This window comes from Ammospiza caudacuta, chromosome 3, assembly GCF_027887145.1.
Source record: "Ammospiza caudacuta isolate bAmmCau1 chromosome 3, bAmmCau1.pri, whole genome shotgun sequence".
Taxonomy (NCBI): Eukaryota; Metazoa; Chordata; class Aves; order Passeriformes; family Passerellidae; genus Ammospiza; species Ammospiza caudacuta.
Window position 1 is genome coordinate 38,924,770 of NC_080595.1, and position 25,186 is coordinate 38,949,955.

The 25,186-nt window shown below is 41.8% G+C and overlaps 1 protein-coding gene across 2 annotated transcripts in view; it reads left to right on the forward strand.

Annotated features, from left to right (window-relative positions):
- Positions 1-25,186, forward strand: part of VIT (vitrin) — a 50,835-nt gene that overhangs the window by 7,122 nt on the left and 18,527 nt on the right. The window contains exons 2-9 of one of the 2 annotated variants that reach the window (XM_058802276.1): positions 6,648-6,717; positions 8,423-8,488; positions 9,454-9,610; positions 11,456-11,589; positions 16,192-16,269; positions 19,619-19,699; positions 21,451-21,651; positions 22,161-22,211. In XM_058802276.1, the coding sequence (XP_058658259.1) occupies positions 6,687-6,717; positions 8,423-8,488; positions 9,454-9,610; positions 11,456-11,589; positions 16,192-16,269; positions 19,619-19,699; positions 21,451-21,651; positions 22,161-22,211 (799 nt within the window). In that variant the 5' untranslated portion in view covers positions 6,648-6,686. Of the gene's footprint in view, positions 1-6,644; positions 6,718-8,422; positions 8,489-9,453; positions 9,611-11,455; positions 11,590-16,191; positions 16,270-19,618; positions 19,700-21,450; positions 21,652-22,160; positions 22,212-25,186 lie in introns of those variants that run through there. The other variant, XM_058802277.1, reaches the window with a different exon arrangement.

Genomic DNA, 25,186 nt, shown 5'->3' on the forward strand with positions numbered 1-25,186 from the left:
TGCCAGGGTAGTTCCAGGTTTCTTGTTGTTTTTTGGTTTTGTTTAATTACAAATGTTTTCTCAATCCTTATCCAGTCAGTCCTTGCCTTTGGCATGGGACATCACTATTACTGTATCACTACAGTAATACAAACTGTAGGAGATACTGGATCAATAAAAGTTTTCTGTGAGCTGTTTTATAAATTTACTAGCATGCTCAAGGATGAGTTTGGCTTTTGATCTAGACATATAATTCACTTTTGTAGCAAAGGGTTATGTGTAGCTTTAAGCAGAGAGTAAACATCCTACAGTTTCTCTAAATTTCTGCTTCTAAGTTTTCACCTAAAAAAAAATGTTGTTTTGTTTGAACATGCTACAGAAATTCCAAAACCATCCCCAGGGTTATGTGAGTTTTTTCAGTGCCTTTAACAGAAATTCCTTGCTTTTAGACTAAATATGTACCTTCAGGGGAATTCTGACACAGGACACTAATTCTTAGTTTGCAGGCAGCACAATAGCATGGTTACTCAGTGCTCTTTATTGTGCATCCAATCTAAGAAACCATGTATTGCACTTTAAAAAGTCACTTTGACTTGTTTAAACCATTTGTTGGAAATAGAAAATGGCACATTTTCTAGAAAAAAAAAAAAAAAGAGAGAGAGAGAGAAAAGGAAAGAAATGTGGCCACAAATCTCATGCTACAAAGCTAGCACAGCCCTCCGGCACTGTGAGGCTGAATTGCCACTGTGTGGCTGAATTGCAAGTACTTTCCTCTGCCCTCTATTTCTTGGGAAAATTGCAGTGCCAGAGATTGATGGCACCTGGTTGGGGTCTGAATGTTGTTAAGCAGAAGTAATAGTCAAACTAGAAAAGTAGAAAAAGTTTCCCTGAGAGTGAGAGGGGCAGATACGTGAGCAGACAAAAGCCATGGTGGGGAGGAGAACAGAGGGAGGAAGTTTTCTGGACAGGGATTCACAAACGGCAATTCCCAATGAGGCATGAAATCTGTGCATCAAAATGAAAAATTAAAGCATAATACATTAGCAGAAACCAGGAAAGTACAGTGTAATGGCCTCCAAAGAAATCATAATCCAGACAGTCCAAATTATATTTTCTCTGTGGGTGGGTGACATATTCTAAATGTATCTCTTCCTTTGCTGGAAGGGGCAGGTCAGACCAACATAATTGATGGTTTTCTTGCTGAGACAGATGAAAATGTATAATCATTGCAGTTTTATTTAGGCTCTGAGAAAGGTCTGGCAAGTTAAATCACACTCTAGTCTTAAATAAATTACCTTCTTCTGAAAGAGCTCTGTGGAAAGCAGAGAAGTCATCATCACTGTTACTTCGAACTTATGTTTTAATTTCAGCACATTGCATGAACACAAAATGAGTACTGCAGGGCGGCTTACATGTTTCTATGTGTCTCTAAGTTTTTAGGTATATCATCTCTTCATTGTACCTACCTGAATGAGAGCTATTTTGAACTAAATTCCTCTTGCCAACCTGCATATAAACCACCAACCTGCATTTGTTCAACCACCCTCAGAAAAAAATTACTCCTGTGCCCAAGGTGCAACTTAGGTAGAATTCAGACCTCTGAATCCACCCATACCTCACTTCAGTGACTTGAGAGTGACGTGGCAGGTGCCCCACAAGAGGTACTGGCTGCCAGCAGCCCCCACAGCCCTCTTGAGAGTCAGAAACCTCACAAAGCACAGCAGGCACCATGTAAAACATTATGTGGCAGCCATCAAACTCTTGTCATAAGAAGCAAGTGGTGAGAACCCTTAATCAGGGATAACTGTCCATGGCCTCAGGGAATTTGGACCCATGTTTTCCTCATCACAGAAGAAATATGAAAGGTGAGTGTTCACTCACCTTTTCTTATAGCAGCAGGTGATGAAGTCTATGATATTTTTAAATTCCTGGATGCATATATTCTATTTCACACCATACAAAGAGTAAAGGCTATCCTCCCATGCAGACAAGCTCACCTCACAAAACAGCACCTTGGATCTTGCATTTTGTGACCTGGCCTGGTACACCTACAGGTCAGTCTAAGCCTCCATAATGAACTATAGCTATCAATTCAACCTTTCTGTCTCAGCAAAACTCAGTACCTCCAGTTTTTCAAAAAACAGCCACTTAGATACTTTTTTTAATGTACAGACTTTCAGAGCAACGCAGTGCACTGAGGGTACATAACTTCATCCCTCTGACAAGAAAGGGGGTGAAACTAAATCACATGTGGCAAGTGCTACTCATATTACCTTGTGTGCTCCAAAACAAACAGTTCTTGCACTGCCAAACAATGTACAATACCATGGATACAGAGTATGAGCATGCAACAAAGAAAGGGTTAAACAATAATATAAAAAAAATTTAAAAGCGACAACAACAACAAAAAACAAATCTGAAATGTTTTCCTCTCAAAGATGATGATCAGCTCTTGTTTATCAGAACCAGTTTACTCACACCTACACCAAGCCCACTTGATTTTCCCAGAAAGGGCACATATTTAACTCAACCCACAGTGCTTAGAGATCCTGCTGCTAACTCCACGCTACTTGCTCAAATAGATTTCAGACAAATCCACTTCTGTTTTTCTTTATGGTGCCAGTGTTGCTGAGATATTAGAACCCCTTGAAAAGGGAAACAATGACACACACTATTGTGGTACAAAGAGAGTATACAAATTAATTTCTGTTGCACAGGAGATTACAGGAGATAAACTGCTTACTCCTGCAGAGGCAAAGCACATGGCACTAGCAAAGAATTTCAGCTTGCACATGGAACGGACAGCAGTGCCTGACCCCAAAAATCAAGGAGTTATAATCTGCACTTCCTCCAGAAAATATTGCAGTTTGCCATACAGTGACAATTATGTGCATTTAAACCATCTGTTTGTTTGTAGTATGTAGCAGCTCCCTCAGATCTTTATAAAAGTCAAGTTGCTAATAAAAGGTCAGTATAAAACATCCTACTTTATACACAGAAAGAATAGCTTGCTAATTCTGCCTCTTCACTAACATTCAAGAGTTTTCAAGTGTTTGTGGTCAGGAAAAAGTAATCAATGTTCTTTCAAATAAGGCTTTTATTTTAAAAGGTAAAATATCAGCTGCACTGTGGAACACTGAAGGAGATACTCCTTACATTTGTACTTAGCAGGAATTGAAGCATGTGCTAATGTAATGCATATGTAATAGCTTCTCTGGCATAAAGGTAACTTCTGTTATGACAGTCTGAAAGATTCAGATGGGAAAAGGTACTCTGATAAACAGAGATCCAGCACAGAGTTTAGGAGATTTAATAGTGTGTAGTCACTACTTCCCAGACTGAGACTGTAAATACTGCCTCAACAGAAATCTGATTAGGAGAAGTCTCAGCAAAACTCATGCTCCAGACTAGTACAAAGTAGAAACTTATCAGTTTGTTTTAATGCAATCTATCCATTTTGTAAAGCAACAAAGGAAGTACAACTTCATATTTAATAGCAAAGTGTCATTCTTTATCTACACATAAAACATCCCCAAACCTCTCAGTGGATCTACACAGACTAAAAAAGTCTGTTGTAAGTATGGATTGGAGCCCTGCTTTCCCTTTCCTTCCCAGAGAAACAAAAAAACCCACTGGTTTTTTCCAGGCTGTTGCTCCCTTTAGCAGTGTGAAGGAGCAGATGCCATGCCAGTGCACAGTGTAGGAGATCTCACACAGCTTAAACCAGGGGACACCCTAGGCCCCAAAAACAATGAATGCACACAGATTCCCACTACAGAAAGCCTGGAGCTTCTGTGCCTGATTCTTAATAGGCAGCAATGTAAATCCTCCTGTGCATTCCCCCATGTGACAGCCCAGGGTCTGAAGGCCAGGACCACCCCCTGAAGTACTGTCACCAGGGCTGTGTCATGGGATGTCTGTGCATTTCTCCTGATACGCAGAAATTATTATAGTGGCAAAAACTAGTAGAAATATAGTAGAAATTATTATAGTGGCAAAACCAAGTTTCTTTACTATTATAATTTATTTCCATGAGGATGTTAGCACTAACACAGACCCAAAGTCTACAATAAGATGTTTTTCAGTTTAGCTGCGACAACAAAGCTGTTAAGCAAATGTAACAGCCTTGTCTAAATGCTTCCAGTATCTTTCTTATTGATAAACATCTGTTATTGCAGGCTAAGGGATCTGCTGAACTCTGCTGAACCCCTGACAGCCTTTAAGTCTTAAATCCTTTTAGATTTACTGGCTTCTTTCCACAGTGAATTCATAATAATTTAGGAACAAAAGCCCACTTTCTATTGCCTTAAAGAGAAATTCCCACCAGCCAACTAGGCAGAGAATGCAACTGCAGCCAAGCCTAGGGTTCTAACACCCAAGGGGACTGGGGTGGCTCCTGGGGTGGCTGGCCATGCCCTGGGGACAGCAGGGCCTTCAGGAAGCAGTGGGAAGTCTTGTGCAGCCCTGGTGATACAAGGGTGGTTGCATGTTTTGTAAGACAGGAAAAGTTAGGCGCTGTTGGACTCTCCCCCCACAGCAGCCCACCCATGAAGCCAGATTTTACATGGATGCTTTACCATCTCAGACTTCTTCTACTGTAATTAAGCTGGTGATGAAAAACATCTCAGCACCAAGCCAAATACTGCCAGGAAAAATTCACACAAATCTCTTTGACTTTAAATAAAAATGCCAATGCTGAATTTATTCAATGCAAATTTTGGGAATGCTCATATTAAGATATCTTTTGCAAAGTCTAAGCCAGTGTCAGTACAATCTTTAATGGTGCATGGTAGTTCTGCAAATGCATTGCAACTCCTATTCTGCCTCTTCTTTTTCTGTGATTGACCTAAAGTGAGAATTCATTGAAGGGGAGCAATTGTTTGATACCTCTGATGTGTTAGTGGGTTGAAACGTAGAAGGGAGGAGAAAAGCATCTGAGCTAAGTTTCTCTGAGCACTCTTCTACATCTTGGTGATATTTCTTTTAACAGCTTCACAGTAGAAACAAACTTCAGTAAATGCTTAAAAGGGATTTTTGTTCCAAAAGATGGGCAACTCTTTTTAATAGAAGCTAACCATGAGAGCAGAATATCACCACTTATCTGCTCTTGCTGATATGGCTTGCACAGCCTGGGGTCACCCCCACTGCACTGCCCACGTTCTTCAGAAAGTCACAGTGACTGTGCTGAGCCACTTCCATGTCCCCCAGATTCAGTTCTGTGGCTTCTGAGAAACCTCTGCCACTTTCAGCTTTAGCAGCCTAGCAGGAACCTTTTGCAGGGATACCACCAAGGATAGACATTGTGCTGTTAGGAAGTGACACTGTTAGTTTGTCCTGGCACTTGAAGCTCTCCAACTGCAGTGCAGGAGCAAAAATCAGAGGTGGATCTGCTCTATGTAAAAAGAGTTATAAATTATATAGAGCCAGAACTGGCTGAACTCAGTTTAGATTAGCATACTGTTTTAGTCATCCTCACTCATAGCATGTGGCTTGCTTTGAAAAGAAGAGCAATTAAAGTAAAAATATGGAAACATTTTATATGAAGACAGAATGCTGATTTTTTTTTTTTTTTTCTCTTACTCTCCTCTATCTTCCTTGTTCTCTAAATTTCTTTCTGGGGTTACTGCAGCCCTGCTTCTGAGTATATGAATTGCTATGTGAAATCAGATGAAATCTGCCATTTTTCCAGGAAGCAGATATCTTGCTTTCCCTGGTCATAACCAGCTTTAGCATTCTTATTTAACATTCCTATTTTCTTTCTTCATAGCTAGCTCTTTTTTTTTAAACAAATCATTCCACTTGTAAGCATGTAATAAGTTTTCTCTGAAGATCAAGTTTATTTTGATCATTGATATTCTCCCTTTCAATTTGTCAAACATTATGTAGTACTTTAATGACTATGATTAACTATGAGTCCCCAACACAGGATTCCCTCCACAATCATGAAATAATAGCAAAAGCAGCAGATGATGCCCAGGAGGGGCTGAGAGGGGTTATTTCTGATAAGTTTGAATTCTTGTAGCCTGGCCAAGAGCTTCAGGGATGGCAGGGGTCATAAACCATGTATGCAGACCCAGAAAAAATGTTTTCCAGATGTTCTGACAGAATCCTCTTAATCTCAGGTGCTCACATGTAAGTACACACATACACATCCTCAGAAAAGGAAAGAAACCAGTAATTGATGTGTGTTCCATCACAAATGATGGAACAATTGCAAAATACTTCATGCAACTTCTTCCAGGAGTAAATGGATTTATGTTCCCCTTATCTATGTGAGATTACCTGGTGTGCTTTGATGTGCAGAAAGGACAATTCTTTGATTATTTCTTAGAAGAGCAGTGAACAGATTTGAATAGATGTCAAAACATGTCCATGCCCACCTTGCCCTCTCCTGACCCTGGCTTCTGAAATAAGTATGTGAAATCTTGGTTTCTGGAGCAAAAGACAAATTTTGGAGAGAATTAAAAATTAGTCCATGGGAGTGTGATAGCCCAAACATCACCTCCCCTGGGGATATCAGTTGTTCTTTAAAAAGTGTCATAGAGGATGCAGCATGTGAGGACTGTGAAAGGTTAAAGAAGAGCACACAGTCCCTCTGCCCCCACCATTTCAGTGTCATCTGCCTTACCTCCAAATGCAGCCTGATGAACTCCGCTTTTCCTTTTCAGTGCTCCTTAGTGACACATCCAGATTTTGCTTCACTCACCATGAGGGCCACAGTCATTGCAACCTTCTTTGGTAAGTACAGCTGATGTGCTGCAATTTGTAGGGTCTGTATTCTCCCATCCTAGATGTCCAGTGGCTGCTGACTGTTTCTCTTCCCTTTGGACTCCATGGCTGATGAAGCTCTCAGTGGCAGGTGTAAGCCTTGGCACAGCTTCTCAGAAATGGGCTACACAAACTTCTTGGCTTTGGCATAGAAAAAAATATTCATTACTTGCAGACATTTCCAATATATGCAGTCCATATCAGGTGGGCCTGAAAAGTGTCTGTAATGTAAAGATTCCCTCTAAAGAAAAATCAGCTTTTTCAATTCTCCCTGTTCTTGTTCTTTCCATGAACAAGATGGTACCAAAAGGTTATAAATGTGTCTTATTTTCTTTCCCCTGGCAGTCAGACAGGTTCTCACTTTTTGGGAACATGTAGGAACTCCAGAACTTGCAATTCATCTTACATGAACACTCTGGTTGTGACATTCCCAGGCAAAATTCCCTCTAGCTGTTATCCTCAAGTCTGTCAGGACAGTTGTTCTTAGTTCACATTACAGCAATCTATGTAGTTCTTCTACATAAATTACCAGATTACTTTCCCCACATTAGATTGTGCTGTAACATTCCAAGTAATTGAGTTATTGCCCTTTATTTTCCACTCATACATTCCTTTTTTTCTTAACTAACTACAATTTTGCCATGGTTACACAACTGCATTGGTGACAAAAGGCCCAAATACTGCACCTCTGCACTGTCACCTCAGACAGTGTGAGACTGCTTTAACTTTTGAGCAAGTTCTAGGTGTGATTAAGTCTACAAACTCTCTGCAATCAGTCTAGGGAGAGAAGAGCAGGAAAGAAGGAAATTACTTCTGCTGCATATTCTAGTAAGATTAGTTTAACACAGGATAAAAAGATCAGCTGACACATCACAGAGAGTTTCAATTCCCTTTGAAAGCTCAGAGAAGGGAAAGGTGAACAGGAAAGTCAAGATATTTGTGATGAAATTATCTATTACCCATAATACAATGCTTGTAAGATAAGCACAGAGAATAAAGAGATTTTGCATGTTATCGCTTAGCAAGTAAACATAACATGGTAAGCTACGGGCATATATTGGGATGTAACTTTTAAAGTAACATCATATGTCTCTTTTACACTTTTCAAACCATAATCCTGCTCACTGAAGAAAATGGGTGCCCTTGCTGGGACATGCCACCCTAGAACCCCACACACTCTCTAATGCTGCCCAGTACCCCTCACCTGCTGCCACCAGTGAGTGAAATGTCACAACACAAAATTACAGAAAAACCTTCCCAAATGGTTATTAAGAAGAATTTTTGGCTCCCAAAATTCCCAGTTGCTTTTTGCACAGAACACATTGTTTCATTAGCATCCATATTGCACCATTTACAAAGAGTTCCCACTGCTTGTGGAAATGTTTTTGTGGTTTTCTGGACCACATGGACTCCATGGCATCTTGAGATAGTGAGTTGCATAGATGAATGTGTGAACTGAACTGATCTTCAATCCCCTTCAGAGAACTTCCCCACAGCAGATGACGTCTTGACTGCAAAGTTAACCACCAAGTAGAAACCTAAATGTGGCTGAAAATAACCTTATTTCAGGTTTTCAACCTGTTGATTCAAATTTGAGAAATCTCATGCAGAGGAGCTTGTGGTGACTGATGTTGATAGTCCACCTTTTTCCTGATACTATGTTTATTTGTTCTAGGTGTGTTTCTTACGTGTACATACACAGCCAAGGAAGCCACAAAGAAGACAAAAAAGGCTAAGCTATGTAAGTGGTCTCAGTAGAATTTTGGGCTGTTTTACAGCAAACATGTCCAGTGCATAAGAATGGTGCAAAGTAAGATTATATTCTGGTAACTCTCCACGATTGTCTGGAGTCAATAGCATTATATGTTAGCTAAAAGATTCTTTAATTGAAAACAAATCATTGAATAAAGTGTATGGCACTTAACATTTATAAAGGGAAAATTTTGTAATTCACTGCTAATATGTGTCTTCATAGGTCATTAGGTACCCCACAAGGATCAAAGCAAGCATTAAGGTTTTCAAAGAGAGAGAGAGAAATAAATATGTGAAATGGACCAGCTGTAACACAAAGCACATGTAGCTGATTGGTGTGAGACAAGTGGTGCAGCTCTGTGCACTGGCATGTTTAACTTTCAGCTGTTCTGCTGCAGGAGCAGTTCTGTCCACAGATTATTTTGCTCATGTAGCTGACAAGCAAGCCTGCTGCGAGGTTTTAAATACACACTTAAATCCCTTGTTCAAAGTAAACTGTACCCAGCAGAAAGTTTTAAAAATTAAGGGCAAGATAATGGGCTGTGACTTCAGCACGGCATAAAGATGGAATGGAGCTACATGAGCGCAGTGGGAGGCTTGGGAAGCATCCCCACCCCCTCCTTCCCACGTGTTAACCACAGGCTGGGTGACTACATTTCTTTCTCTCTCCAGCCAAGTGTCATAACAGATATTTCCTTCAGAGAAGCAAACACTGCAGGTCAGAAATACCCAGAGGCCTCCTTATTCTGTCCTTAGTGACTGCCACGTCCCTTGGCATAGGGGTTATTATGTGTTATGTTGTAGATGGAGAAGACACAGATGTCTTGTATCCCAAAACCATTGATATGATGGCTTGGGAGGAGGGCATCCCTGTCACTCACTCACTGTTTCATGACAAGATCTCTCAGCCATGAAAGCATTCAATCTGACTTGACCAAGATTTTGCACTCACAGATGTACCCCAGATTGATTGTGATGTCAAGGCAGGGAAGATAATCAATCCAGAATTCATTGCAAAGTGCCCTCCGGGATGTCAAGATGTAAAACACCGTGTTTATGGCACAGACATTTATGCTTCTTTCTCCAGTGTCTGCAATGCTGCAATTCACAGGTGAGTGAGTTGAAATGAGTGAGGCACTCAGATAAAATTGTCATTCAGTGCAGGGAGATTCTGATTTTTCAAATTCTTTACAGTTCCCACTTGTAGGTTTGATTGCAGGCTGCTGTAGAAAACCTGAGAGAAATTCCATGTGTGATGGCATGGATCCATTCTTACAAAGTGCTGTCAATCCTGTAGTCCTATAGAAATTAGTTGTGTTTGAAGAAGTTTCTCAACTTTTGGAGAAGTGTCTTGAGATTTCCAGATCTCTCGTTCATGCATAACAAATTACTATTGTACTATTATTATTCAAGTGGAAGATAGAGATGGAGCTGCTACAACTAATAAATCTTCAGAAAAAATAGGCATATTACCAGTGATGAATACATATAACTCACATACTTCTGGGATTGGTTTGGCTCTCTGGGTTTGAACTTAATTGTCCTTGACTTCAAAGACTGAGTAATGTGCTTTCCTGCTACATAAAAGGACACTGCACAAGGAAATGAGTAACATAAATTTTGTAGCAAAAGTTTTTCAGAGTTTTATTAGCCATGCAAAAATGTGCATAAAATTCTAACGGAGAATAACTGCACAACCAAAACACATTGCAGCTGGAGCTGGGATGGACAGGCAGGATGCATCCAGCCAAAAACGCAGCAAGAACTTCTAAAGCCTCGTTGACAACTTGCCTTAGTTTGGAGTTATTTGAGCTACTGCTGTCCTTCCAGTTCTGTGAAGTACCTGGATCTCGGGCAAAGTGGGAGAGTTAAGGCTTTGGGATTTCCCCCCTTGCCCAGGCTGAGGAGCTGTGTGCGCAGCGCTGCCATCTCCTGGCTGCAGCTCTGCCCTCGCTGCGGACCTGACTGCCAGGGAAAGGCTTTCCAGCCGCAAATCCCCCCCCACATACTGGTGCACAGTGGGAATTGTCTCGGCATGCAGAATTAGTCCCAAAGGGAAGGTAAAAAATACTGGTGGCAACTGCAATCTCCCTGCAGCCTGGCTGGCTGTATTGTTATAGCGAGGACTTCACTTTTTCTTTTTTGACAGCTGGGTTTGGCTTTGTTAGCTTGCAATTCCACAGACAGTGAATTTCTTCTCCATACATTTATTTTAACAGCAGCTTCTCACAATTACCACAGCAAAGTACACTTCTAACATACTCTTCATTCCTGCTTGCTGCCCAGTACTTATTTTCCTGCCTGCTCATTACTGCCAGCCCTACAATTCCCCTGCAGCTGGTTCCCAGCTGACCTGCTGTCCTGGTGATGCCAGAGCAGGCTGCAAACACCGCAGGATTCCTGTTTGTCTGGAGGTACATGTTACACTGTGTGGTAAACACCATTTGATGGGCACCACACCTGGAGTCTGCCAGGTTTCCTACAGTTTCCAGCAACATTGTGTCCAGTTTACTCCAGGTTGAGGTCAGAAACGTGCTTGGATTTTTGCAGAAAACACACACTGAGAGTCAAAGAAAACACATTCTGTCACGTGTTTGGCCTGAAAGCTCCTCTGAGAACCTCTGCCTCTATCTTGAGTCATTCAATCAAGCTTGCAGGAATTGTAAAGAAGGCAGTAGCTTTTCCTTGTGTGCAACTAGGTCAAGCTTAAACAGAGGACCAGCCGATCAGTGGGAAGAGCAAACAGATCCTGACAGCACTTTGCAGCAAACTGCTCTTCTTTATGTGGAAGGAGCACAAATATTTCTTAGCAGCCGGCTTAGTAGTGACATCTCAGCCCCACCACCACCCCTGGTTTAAAGGTGACAGGAATCACTTCATACCTCTTGCACTGTAGAAGGGTTTTGAAGGTTTCTGTGGCATTTCTCCCCTCAGACACTTTCTTTCCTCCTTGCAGTGGTATAATTGACAACACAGGTGGGAAGGTTCTTGTCCAGAAAGTCGCCGGGCACTCTGGTTACCGCGGGAGCTTCTCCAACGGTGTCCGGTCCCTGTCACTGCCGCGCTGGAGGGAATCCTTCCTGGTGTCAGGTACAGCTCTGGGCTGGGGCACTGCCCTCCTGCTCCCCACCACTGCCTGCTGAGAGCACTGGGCAGAGGGGGAGGCAGCCTCTGGTTTGCACACCTGGTTCATCACCACAGGCCCACCCCAGCTTTGCCAGGAATTGTGCATTTGAGACACTTCTCGTCCTAGGCTTCCCCTGTGGCCTGCAAGGAGACCTACACCCTGCCAGGGGTGTGCTCAGCCCAGCCCAGGTCTGAGCCCACTGCAGGAGGTGATAGCTGCTCTGGACTGAGCCTTGGAAGGCACCTTAACTCCAGCTATTGATGCATAAAATCTCTTGCTCTTCACCCTGGAAAGCAGTGCTGCTGAGGGAACTGAAAGGCCTTTTGGCCATTTGAAACATCCTCAGCCTGCACCTGAATTTGTATCTCCTGAAATGACTTTGGATTTATGTCAAGCCCCATATAACCCTGCTGTATGTATGCAAACCTTATATGAAGCAATTTGACTGGTGCAACCCAAGTATATCAGGAACTCTCTCCATCTCTGTTAGCCAGATAGTTTTGATATCTAATCAGTGCAGGTAAATCCATCTTGCTTTAATTCTCATTCCTTTTTACTCCCCGTAATATATATAGGAACTCACTTGCATTTACCAACAAAATTCACAGATTTAAAAAGTTTTTTTTTCAAATTAGATCCCCTTTACACCAGCTTCAGATTATCTTAAACCTACTTGCACTCACTCTACCTTTGTGAAAGAGGGTTTGCTTGACCTTGCTTTCCATAAAAATTCTAAATCTAACTTCTTGATACATTGGGCCAGCTCTTGCTGGTCTGCACTTTTGGAGGTTTAAGATAGGTACAACAAATTGATGTTAGTTAACCACATCATTCCTGGAAAAATCAACAGCTCAAGCAACTGAACAGCTACTAAAAATAATGTCCTTTTCATGTGAAAATCTGTAGACAGCAAAAGAGGTCTCAGAAATTGACCAAAACAAGCTGTCATCTTAATTTTGCATTCATGTATTTGGATGCACTTTTTTAACAGTAGTCTGCCATGGGTATACCATATTATGAGAAGGATTTATTTTGGATGAGTAGGAATTTCCTGGAATAGCTGAATTGCTATTTGTACTTGTTGCAGTTTTTTTCTCCAACAAACAGCACATTGTAATTCTGGTACATAAGTGGGAAATAGGATTTTTTTTTTTTTTTACCTCAGCAGCTGCTCAGTTGTCATCCCATAAAACTGTAGAAATTCTTCCATGAAACTGTAGGAATTTTTTATTTTTGATAATAAGTCTTTATTCTTAATTAACGAGACACTATAAAAGAAGATACAAGAGAAAGTTACAAGAGCATATCAAAGGAGATTATGAGAAACCTGGGTATGTGTAGGCAGGATGAGATTTGTGCCTTGTGCACTTAATTCTATGCACACTGAGTGCTCTCACTCATGACAGTAGAACTCTTAATTTATAAACTAGCTCAAATGTAAATCTCACATATCATATAAGGTACATTCCGTATTTTATATAGGAACAGGAAGAAAACTTTTCCTATACCTACAGAAAATGTGAGAAATTTAGAATTTTAGAGAAATTTAGACTACTAAAACCAGGAAGGCTGTGCTACTCATCTCAGCAGCCTGAGGCTGAATGCATACAGATCTTCTCAGAAAAAGAGGAATTGGGGATAGATTTTTAAAGATTATGAGTCATAAGAAGCCAGAGCTGCATAAAGCATTGCCCAATAAAAATATAAAGTCACCTAAGGCATTAATTTCAGGACAGCTTTAGAGCTTTAGAACTGAGTACCCTATTCTCCAGCTCAATTCTCTTTCATGAGAGCACACCTATGTGCAATACTGCACCCTGGAAATGTGCCAACAGCCTATTCCTAGTTAGGATATTGTCACCGAGTTTGTGATGTTTAAATTGTGAATGAACATCCACACAAAAGAGCATGGAAGAGGAATCCTTGGGTGACCCAGGGAATAAAGTGGCATGATTTAGGGGCAGTGGAGAAGGAGGTCTGTGCTCTGCCATTAAAGCAGCCAGCACACCAGGAGGCATGCAAACACTTTGGTGTTCACTTTCAAGCACTGAAATGCCTTGGCACTCAGCTGAATGACTCCATTCAGTTTAGTGGGAGTTCTGCAGCTAGTGGGTTAAGAAAATAGTCCTGAACTTCTGGGTTTGCTAGTCACAAATAAGTGGGAGAGGGTGAACAGCCACTGCACTATAGCAGCCACCATGCCATAGCTTGTATTTCAATGGCCACAGCTCATGTTTTCAGCCCACATGAAAACACATTTTTAAGTATGCTAAGCAAACTCCAACCAAGATGTAACTTTTTCCCTGTAGTGAAAAAGATATATTAGCATTGCCCCAGAGAGCAGGGCTACATTCAGGTCAGGCCTCAGGCCTACCTCTTGGTCACAAATGGGATGCAAATTGCTGTCGATCAAAAACCCCAGAATTTAGCCTCCCCACCCTAGCTGGTGTATTTTCACAGCAGCAGGCTTCAGGTTTGCATTACAAATCAGTTTAGCACAGAAATATACCAAATTAAGATCAGACTATCATGCTATTGCTGCATCCACATATCAACTGCTCATACTGAAAATTCATTCTCTGTTTGGGATAAAGGAAAGCATTTACAAATCATCTGTGATCCTGTAACTTTTCTGTCTTTCTACCAAATTAGCAAATCTCCCTAGTCTTTCTTGTCTCTTGATCCCAGTTTTAGCTCAGAGAGAAGTGGATGTGGAAACCTGCTGCCCTTCACTTAAACCAGCTTCTGTGAGAGAAGCCCAGAACACAAGAAGGAATCTCATTCCAGTTTGTCCACTCATGCTAACTTACCAGTTCTGATCTCTGTTTGATCAGTGTTGAATTTAGTGGAGCTGCTGTCAGCTTACATCACTGTAAATGAGAAAGTGTAAATGAGAAATGGAATCGCTTTTTACATCATTCCCTCATTAGTAACTTTAACTTCTTTATCTGTGGTTTTGTAATGGGATCTGAAATTTCAGAGAAGAGCAAAACAGAGGAGATAAAGACAGGAAAAGGGACAGAAGACAGGGACTCTCCAGCTTCATGGACATCCCTGCTCATTAGAGTTCCTCTAGCATGTACTTTTCTTTGTGTGCCATTGATGCCTTGGAGTGGCCACCTAGAGGCTAGGCAGAGTTAAGAGAATAAAGTAGGTGTTTATTAAAGGCCTTCAGAAAAGATACACCTTGGGCAGTGCAACAGCCTCACAGAGGCTACACCCAGTTTCTAAGATAGATATAAGTTTGTTCTGTTTGCATATCAGAGGTTAATTGTCCAATTACAGCTTCAAGTAATTAAGTCATATTCCCTGGGTTTGCTTCCTCACCTGATTCACTTTTGTTTATACTTTTGGGGGTTTGAGGCAAAAGGTGTCCTTTGTTCTCAGGCCTGGAAGGATTGTTTTACCTGACAAAAATGTGAAGGGAGCTTACTAATACTCTGTATGGAGTTCAGAGTTATACACTAATTCAATACCAGATCTGAAAAATATAAAACCTAAAATCTTAAGGCATCACTATCACAGGAGAAACAGTCCCCAGTTCCCAGGAGTGGCTCAGTCTGTAGGAATTCATTCTGTTCAGTGCTGTTGGTCTCTGTAATTATCACCTGGGATGACAACTGTCATGCTTGCAGTGCCATATGTACCTCCTTAAAGAATTCCCCAAGGGAATAGAGGAGAGATGATCATGAATCAGGTTTTGCAGGAGGTGGAGGTAGTTCTCACCATAGGTGCTCCAGACACAGGACACAGCACAGCATCTCGTAGAGACAGTCACCAGGGTCCAGAACACCCACATCCTTCAACTCCTAGAGGTCAAAGCAGTATTCCCTGCTGGGCTTTTCTGTAACACTTTTCATTCAGTGATGCATGTGATAGTAAAAACTGTCCCAAGAGATGGAATTGCATGGCCACAAGTACTAACAGAGATGGCGTCTGCTCGGGCATGAAAGAGATTTGTAGTTTAAAGCTTAACTGGGAAACATACCTCATTGTTTCAAGACAGGACTCTCATTTTAGATCTAAATATAGGTGCCATATGTTCCCACACACAAGCACAGCCTTCTCTCACTGTTATTACTGCAAAAGACTGTTGCCAGAAATGGCATCTTGCAGAAGTGAGGTCAGAGAAGAATGCTGCATGCGTGATGAAATGAATCCCACATCAAACATGCTTTCCAAGTCAACTGCATAGTCAGGCATTGGAGAAGGCTGCCTAGGGAAGCTGTGGGTTTAATTAAAAGTCATACAGATGTCTTTCAGGAGTGGTCCCATTGTGCTTAATATCATTTGAGAGCAAAAGAATGAACTAACTGGCCTCTGCAAATCCTCCCCAGTACTATGTTTTCATGCTTTCTAACTCCTTTTCTATGATTCTGGATTTAAGCACCAATATTTTTAGTGGTATGGTTTTGACATTCTACCATCAGATGAAAGAAATCTTTATGAAAATGAGTTGGGCAGTAAAGAACAGGGATCTGATTCTGAATGCTTATGTTAGGTGAGAAATTTATGAAGAAAACAGAATATTTTGTGATGCCTTCTAATATATATATTTTTTTTAGAGGGCAAGCCAAGAAAAGGTGTGACATATCCATCAACTCTTGAATATTCTTCTTCAAAAAGTACAGCTGTTAAATCAGGCAAGTATTTGACTATCTCTTACATCCATTCACAACTATCTGTCATAGCTTCTCAGTTGTATAACACAAAGACATAACTATTCAGAGGCAGAAGTTCATGCATCCATTAGTATGTCATCCAAATCACTCATGGTCTCATGGTATTTTTTTATCTTAAGCATATGGAAATCATCTCAGACAATTTCTATTTTTTGGTTAAACCATGTTTCACAGGCTTCCGGTTCCAAATGCTTTCCCCCTTGCTTTAGATCTGTTACTGAACATCATGGTGTGCTGGTTATGTGCAAGCATTTGAGGTTACACATGTTGTTTTCTCCTAATGCTACTCATGCTATCTATCCCTTGGGATACTCAGTGCTGAGAGTATAATATTAAATAGTAATATAATACAAATGAAAGAGATGGTAATGCACAGCAGCTTAACTAAGAATGCTACAATAAAGAAATACTCTGTATAATCATTTTAGTCAGCATCCTACTCTGTAAGACTCAACTCAGTTTAAATAATTTAGTTGTTTGAAGAGGTCTTTGATCAAGTTTCACACTGGTGGGTAGCTGACATTCTAGTGCACATGGATTACCTCTGCCACTGAAATGACACTTGGTTTTGCTCCCTATTACAGCTATGTTATGTTCAGACTCTCCCTTGGGGATGCAAACAAAAAGAAAATACTACATTGCACTTCCCATACTACAATGCACTTCCCTTACACAGTCCTTTTTTTTGCTGATTGCTGAGCCCGAGCCTTCCTGGGCATATCCCAGGAAGCTGTGAGCTGTGGTATAAGAAAATGTGCTGTATCTTCATGAACTGAAATGCCTGGCATTGGGTGCATTCATCCAAGACCACAGAGAGGTTACTTGGGGACCTCCTCTTTTCATATACATTATTGTTTGGTCCTTGGAAGAAAAGTACAGAGCTCTTTTCTCACAGAATCATAGAATCATTATTGTCAGAAAGGGTCATCAAGTACAACTCAGCACTGCCAAGTCCATCATAACCATGTCCTTAAGTGCCACATCTTCATGTCTTTCAAATATCTCCAGGGATGGTAACTTCATCACTTCCCTGGAAAGCCTGCTCCAATGCTTGACAACACTTTCTGTGAAAAAATTCTTTCTAATATTCATTCTAAACCTCCCTTTCTAAACCTTCCTGCCCCAGGAAATGGCAACCTGAGGCCATTTCCTCTTGACTGACTCCCACCTCACTGCAACCTCCTTTCAGGTACTTGTAGAGAGCCATTAAGTCCCCTCTGAGCCTTGAGGGTTTTTTTCCAGGCTGGAACAACTGAGTTCCCTCAGCTGCTCCTCATAAGACTTGTGCTCCAGCCACTTCACCAGCTTCGTGTCCCTTCATCTTTATATTTTCACTTAAACAAAAGCAAATTTAAATCTCAAAGCTGTAGTTGTTCAGACCAAATATGTGCAGCTCAGTTCCATGCCTTTAGTTTGTAATACCTTTGCCTTTACAATCAAATAGGTACAGATTTGTATATTTCTTGACCACATATGCAGAAATTACTTGACCCAAGCATTATGCTCTGCTAGAAGGGAGGGCAATACCTTAGGAATCTTGACTTTTTCTGAGCAATGTTCCTTAAAACATAGCTCATCGTTCCCAACTGTAGCCACACTTGAAATATCAGCTCAAACATTTCAGAGCAGACCAGAGACAATCACAGCCAGGACTGAACTTAGCAGGCTGTAAGCAAAGGTCTCTTCCACCAGTGCCAAAAGTCACATAATATAAGAATTAGTGTAGAAATGGGGAGCATCATCAGTCAGGGTTCTGTCACACAAACAAAATACCAGGAGTTTGTTCCTGCAGCAAAGCAAAGACTCAAGTCTTCACTTTGTTCCTGAATCAAATAGTGTGAATGAAATGCCAGGATTCTAACAACACAGACAGTGCATTCATGCAGAGAAAGGCCAGGATTGTCAGAGGAGCAAGCAACTGTTATATCAAACCCAATGTCACTGCCTAATTTTGCCCATCCTTGTCCCACAGGTAGCAAAGAGATCCATTGTTCACAATCTATATTCCTCAGGCCCTCCTTGGCCCTATCAGCCCTCCTTAGATCTGCCACCTCAGCTCAGCCATCTCAGCTGTTGTCTGTTAGAAACAGCTTGTCTTTAAGATAAAAGTCTCTGTAATGTGCAGCCAGGGCCATTTTGTGAGAGAATTTCCTACTTACTTTTTAATATTTAAAAAAGCTACTTTTAATTGAATTACAGAGACCACACTGTTCACTTTGATACTTAAATCCATTATCTACAGGAGGCAAAAGCAGTCCTTTGAGTACTACACTCACTGCTATCAGATTAACAAAAACTTCTGCTTCATACCTGATCAGCTGTCAGAGATGCAATTTTAGTCCTCATCCCAGAGATGCCAGAGATTCATAGTCCCTGACATTTCTTGCAATGCTCCTGGTGGTTACAGTGCTTCTCAAATTCTGGGCACGGCAAGAAAAGCCTTCCCAAAATTGTAACTCTTCACAGCTGCTCAAAACTATTAAAGATGTTTAGAAAAAACAGTACAAAATTTTAGGAAAACATTAACACGGCAGTAAATTCTCTAACAGTTTGATGCTGCCAAAGAGCTAGAGAATAACAAAACAAAACAAAAAACCCCCAAACGAACAAACAAACAAACAAAACCATCCAAAAAATAAACCAAAAAGGGAAAAAGAAAATCCTCCAGTACTCAGTCAGATAAAAAAGCAGAAGCAGATTATTTTGTGAGGTAGCAGTAAATAAACTATAATGAGTATTCCAAGTATTTTGGTGTCTCTGGGTCTTAGAAATAAAAAAAAGAACAAAAACAAATCTCCCTTTTCCTTCTAAGCCAGTCCATGACATTCAGGATTTGGCCCCATAATGATCTCAAAATGTCAGGCAAGAAAGAAATACATTCTGAACATGAATTAGTGACTGAAAGATTGCACATTAGCAAGTATTTCCCAAACAACATGCACACATCATGACCCTGGTTCCGAGAACATGCTACTGCTCAGGGGAAAAAAATATGATGCATTAAATCTTATGAGTATTGGCTTATTGGTGGCAAACCCCCATACTTCTTGCTCACTTCAGAAATTCTGTGGATACTGACAGGAGCTTTTGGGCTGTAAAAATGCCAAAGTTTGGCATGAAAGATAGGCGGTGACTACTCCTTAGTCGTCGCTTTTTCCCAGTAGGTGATGAAGCTCCAACTGGACTGCCAAACTTCCTAATGGCATGTGATAGGATGCCTTCCTTTGGGGACTGATAATCTCTAAATGGGAGACTTGAAATTATTTTCTTTACACAGCTGCCTTTTCTAATGTGCTCAATTTTGCTTCAGAGCCCAAAAAACCAGAGCAAGACCTAAAAGGTATGAAGAGTGCAGACACCTCTAACACATCAGAAAAGGCATCAGATCAAGGTAAGGGCTGGGGATCTTGATGCTCTTTACCAGTACCCAACCCACCCAATCTGCCTGCAGGTGCTTGTAGGGAGCATTTTGACACTGGTTACACCGACAGCTTTACATCCCCCATCCCAACCTCCTCTTCACAGCCCCTTTCCCACCAAGCTGAACTGAAATGGAGCTTGAAGGGCTTCTGCTAATTCAAAGAGGGTACTCACAGAGTTTAACTTCTGCCTGTGCTTTGAATGAGTTCAGGTTTTATGAACTTGAAAATCTTGCATTATGGCCCTTGGCAATCTCCTATGCAGGGCACGTTCCCTGCAAACCCTTTGAAGATACAGTGAAAGAGATGGGTACCCTGCCTGCAGGAGCACTGGGAACAGCTTCCTCTTGTGTTAAAGGATCCACAAGAAACTCAGCCAACATGCACCAAGGCAACAGCTTCTCTTTGCTCTTACTATGCTGCTTCCTCAGCGTTTCTGATAATACTGTTAGCTTCCAGCTTCCTTGCTCCTCACAGGCTGGGGGATAAAGCTGGCCAGTGTGCCTGCTCCCGACTCCAGTAGCGCAGGATCACAGGGGAAGGCTCACTGTGCCCTCTGTTTTCTTTCTTTTAGCACAGTTTCATGGAGCAGTGCACTGTTCAGCCCAAAAAGAGCCATTCATGCTGATTTTTTCAGCTGAGTTGTTTTGTTTTTCTTCTGAGACCTCTTTCAGCATTATTCCATTAAAACTGTCTGAGATCTGAGTTTTTCACTGCCTAGCATTAGGTGATAATTAATCCACCAGACAGTTTCACAACGATGCCTTCCAAGAGGAGAACATCCAGAAATAGCAGTAGAGCACAAGCTTGTGTTGTGCAGCAGTGAATGGAGTGTGCACCATTCCCTTTCCATGTAAACAGTGGGCCAGGCCATCACCAGGGCTATCGGCAGCAAGGAAAGGAACAAGACCAAGGTTAACATGGAATATATTTTAGGGCAGTTTTTTGTAGCTAGCTGGAAAAGAAAATAGTGAAGAACCTTTTTTTGAGAAAATGACTTGGAAGAATGTAAGCTTGTTGACTATTTTTATAAGGATATTTAGGATGTATATTTTGCCACTAGAGTTGTCACTGTTCTCACAACAGATGATACATTTTAAAAGTAGTAGCAACTGTGAGATGAGTCAATCTTAGATGAGATTGGCATCTTCCAGGTGGTGGGTGATCTCCCCCACTATCCTCAGCCAAATCCCTGATGCTCCCTGTTCTGGCTCTGACCCTCTCCCCCAAATCATCTTTATCTAAAAGTTGTCTTTCTGTCAAAAACATTTCAGTGTTGCAATTTTTTTCTGGTCTATGACTCAGATGGGCCATCTTTACTACCAGATGCCAGCTGATTTCCATTTATATGGACCTTCTAAGTGCTTAATTACACTGAGGAAGCACGATGCCAAAACAGAAGCTGCAACTGGCTGGTTGAGCCATTTCATAGGTCTGAGACATCTGTCAGTTTGATGAGTGTTCCTGGCCAAAGCAGAAAAGTGTAGGGGGAGCATTAATGCTGCAACAGGCTGCTGTGAGCACCCTCTGAGAGCAGAGCATCACACAGGCACCTGCACTACTCACCCACAATGAAGGCACTAATGGCTCCACAGATGAGGGTGCTTGTAGACATCCTGAAGAGAATGCCAGCTTCTGGGCTGCCTTAAACATTGAGTGCTGCCGCTGTTGCTTCCATACCTGTCCCACATCCAGCCACAGTGACATGTCAATGTTCCTGCAGGGGACACAGCCCGCAAAGAGCGTCAGACAACTCCGGTGCCGACGCCAGGCACAGAAATGGCCACCACCACCCCCACAGCGACCACCACGACGACAGAGCCTTCCACCACAGTGCCACAGCCAACCACAGCCCCTGCAGCACCCAGAACCACAGCAGCTCCAGCCAAGGCCAGACCTGGACTGCACAGGGGCAGAGATATGGGTCAGTAGCATGGATGTTTGCATTGCTTTCCTCCTGACTGACAGCTCTCTAAAATTTAAGGAATAAGATATACAGCTGGATATACCATGATTTAGAGGATCATGAGTTCAGTCATTCAACGGAGAAATACTAGGAGTGGAAAAAAATATTTAAGTCCAGCAGACCAATTCACATGAGAGTAAGCTCTCCATTCCCAAATGTTGTGATGATTTTCAGGTATAGAAGTCAATAAATAGTTCTTTGATTCTCACATCTAGACTGAGAGATCAACAGATAGGTGAAGACTCATTTTAGAATTAATTTTGTGATAACTTTCAATAGATTAAAGCTGTAATGTATTTTTTGTAACAGCTTTTGAATTTTTAAGATTAAAACACTGTGAAGGAATTCTCATCCTTTTTTTTTTGCACACCTGATTTTCCTTAATCTTTCCTTCTTCATTTATTGTTATTCATTAGCATTGTGGGGATTTGCTTCAATAGCTGAAAATTAAAATCTCTTATTTTTAGGTTCTAGCAGTGTCCACCCAGCATATGCATCTGTGGTAGCTGCAGCAGCAAGTAAGTATGGTGAAGTGAGTAAGTATGGCACAAGGCATGCAGCACAGTGGGTTTTAGGGCAGCAGTGATTCAATAAACTTTCAAGCCTCAGCAAACTCAATGACTGAATCCAAGCCTGGATTTAAACTGAAAAAACAGACACTTGTCCTGAATGTCAAAGATGCTGATCACCCACAGTTCTGAGGAAGTGTTTCTAGTGAGTTTCTGCCCATTTCAGCTGTGACAAAAGCTGGGCCTTGCAAAACTTGAGACAAAGATTTTGCTGTTTGAATCATGTTTTCCTGTCATACTCTTTCAAAGGGAGGCTTGGTTTAGCCGTAAAATACACAATGCAGAGGGCTGCAGAGCCATCTAGGCTTTAGGGCTGAAAGCTCTGAAATGCTGACACACGTTAAAGCACTCTTCTCTCAAAAATCCCAGGCTGTGGTTCTGAGCCTGGCATACATGTGATGTTATTCCTGGCTTGCCACTTGTTATTGACAGCAGAATGGCAGCTGCTCAGAGCTCTGCATCTCAGCCCAGGAGCCTGCTCCCAGTCCAGCCCACAGCCTGCAATGCAAGTTTATAGAGGGGTTTTTCCGTACACTGTGCAATTGCTCAGCTGTGCAGTCAAGAAAAGGAGAATATTTTCAACTGTTTGAAAGGTTCTGAGCATGGGGATATGATTGCTTTTGAGTGAAAAGGGAGCTGGGCTATCATTAGCTTTCATGCTCCAAAGCTATTTCTGAGTGCTTTCAACTCAGCTTTCCTCTCACATTACTGCAGTCATGCCCAGTGCCAAGTAATCCACAGCCAAGAACATGGCAGGGCAAGTATCTTTTGGGTAATTCAGGTCTTGAGGGGAAGCACAATTAAGTAAAATTAAGTTGTGAGTGCAGAATAAAGGCAGGGGCTGGAGGGGTTAATCTTACCAAGTCAAATGTGCAGGTAGGTATGTGCATGGCAGGATTTACATAAGTGACCACAAGATTCAAAAGTGTTTAAATTTTGTGGAAATCTGCATCATTCAGTACCTGATGTGCCTGCTAACTTGGTTCTGCTTGTTGCTTTCTTTTCTATTTCCTATTCCCACAGGCTGAGCACAGGGGAGGCCTTTATTGTCTTTACTAGCAGTTAGGAAACCCTGTTTGTGGTTCCCCAGTCAGGAAGATATGTGTGTTGAGAGTAAAGTCTTGGCAACACTGAAATCAGTGGGAAGGTTGTATTTGCTTTAATAAGACAAGTAATTTAGTAAAAAAATTGAAAACAAACTCCAAACAAAACAAAACCAAAAAACCAATCAATGACCCCAAAACAAAATCTTCACTAATTTTCCAATGTTTTCAGTGGTCACTTAATTGTAATTTGGATCCATCTTTCTCCACAATTTTCTTTACCAAAGTTCTAAGCATAATTCATTCTCAAAATATTAAAGTGATCACAGCTAGGAACGGGTTATTGTGAGCTGGAGTGGTAGAGACCCACTTCTGATTTTACAGACTTCATTTCTAGGATTATGTCCAGCACGTCAGTACCTGATATTCCTGAATTCTCCTGACCCCTTCTTGATTCCAAAAGACAAGAGCTGGATAAATTAAAAAATATAGAAAGTACAAATACAGTTTTGATGTCATGACCACACATAAAGCAGTTCTCTCTGTCTGAGGAACCTTTAGGACCCACTGCTATTATTCAGGCCAGAGTTTCTGATTGTTGGTATTAACTAGAGTTTGGCTTGACTGAACAGAATCAGATGTTTTCCTGTCCATCCTGGCTCACAGAGACTCACAATTCTACCTCTCACTGTGCATTGGTAGTTTGCCTGCAGAAGACACCTCAAAAGCCAACAGCTATGAAACAGAGCACAGTGAGAATGAACCACACTCTTTCCATTTCCAGCCACTGGCACTGGCAATAGTTCACAGAAGCAAAAGAAAAGCAGGATTTTTAGAGCATGAGATTTACATTAGAGCATGGGAGCAGGGGCAAAACTGCTGCCCTAGTTCTTGCTGTTCTTTCCCCTTTATCTTCTGCCTGTCAAAGACAGAGTAACATAAAAAATAATGGGGACTCTGCTCCATTGCCAGACCCCTGCTTCAAAGACTTGATATGCCAAAACTGCTAAATGTAAAACCACTGATGTGACTAGTGTGCCATATGACAGCTGGTTCCTGCCTGCCCTGCCAGGGCTGCTGCCTCTGTCCAACAGCAGCTAACCCAGCACACTCCCAGGGGCCACAGGTTCACTTTTCTCTCCCATCCCAGCTCTTCAAGCAATCCTCTCTTGCACAGCAGTTTGGACCCTAGATGAGGCTTGGGTCTAAATCCAGTGCTTCTGTGAACACTGCAATCATAAATCATGTCATGATCCTTGGTGCCATGTCAAAGCACTGAGCTTGCAGCCAAGCATCAGGCAGCAATTCCTGGGCATTGTCTGGTGAGGTGCTTTCCTGCCCCCTGTGTCCAGGTGGGGTCAATGGCTGCATCTATTTTCTAAACAGGGACTCCAAGCTGGGCACTGCCTACCACGGTGCACTACACAGATTTCATCCCCAGCTGTGACTCAATTGGGCAGTAAACAGAAAAGTATTGAAAGGACGTGACACAGTGGGAGTGTAAGTGCTGGAGAGGGCATTGGAAGCTCTTCTCCAGCAGGAACACCAGTAGGGCTCATGCCTTCAGGAAGCACTGGACAAACATTTCTTCCTGGCACCAGGGAGAACAGCTGGTGTTTATTTTTGGATGCTGCCTTTCTCCTCAAGTTATCTCTGACTACTTAACCCATCAAGGGTGCTGACCAAGGTGCAGATGGCCAGGCATGTTTTGTGCACAGAGTAGCTCTTTTTCTTGTCAAATCAGTTCTCATTGTTCACAAGGTTCACTCTAAACCGCCGTTCTCATCATTTCCTGCCTCCATACCTCCCTGCTCACCACAGAACTTGCCAACCAAGGTTTCTCTGCTCCACTACTTTGATTTTTCACATGGTTCTTGGAGT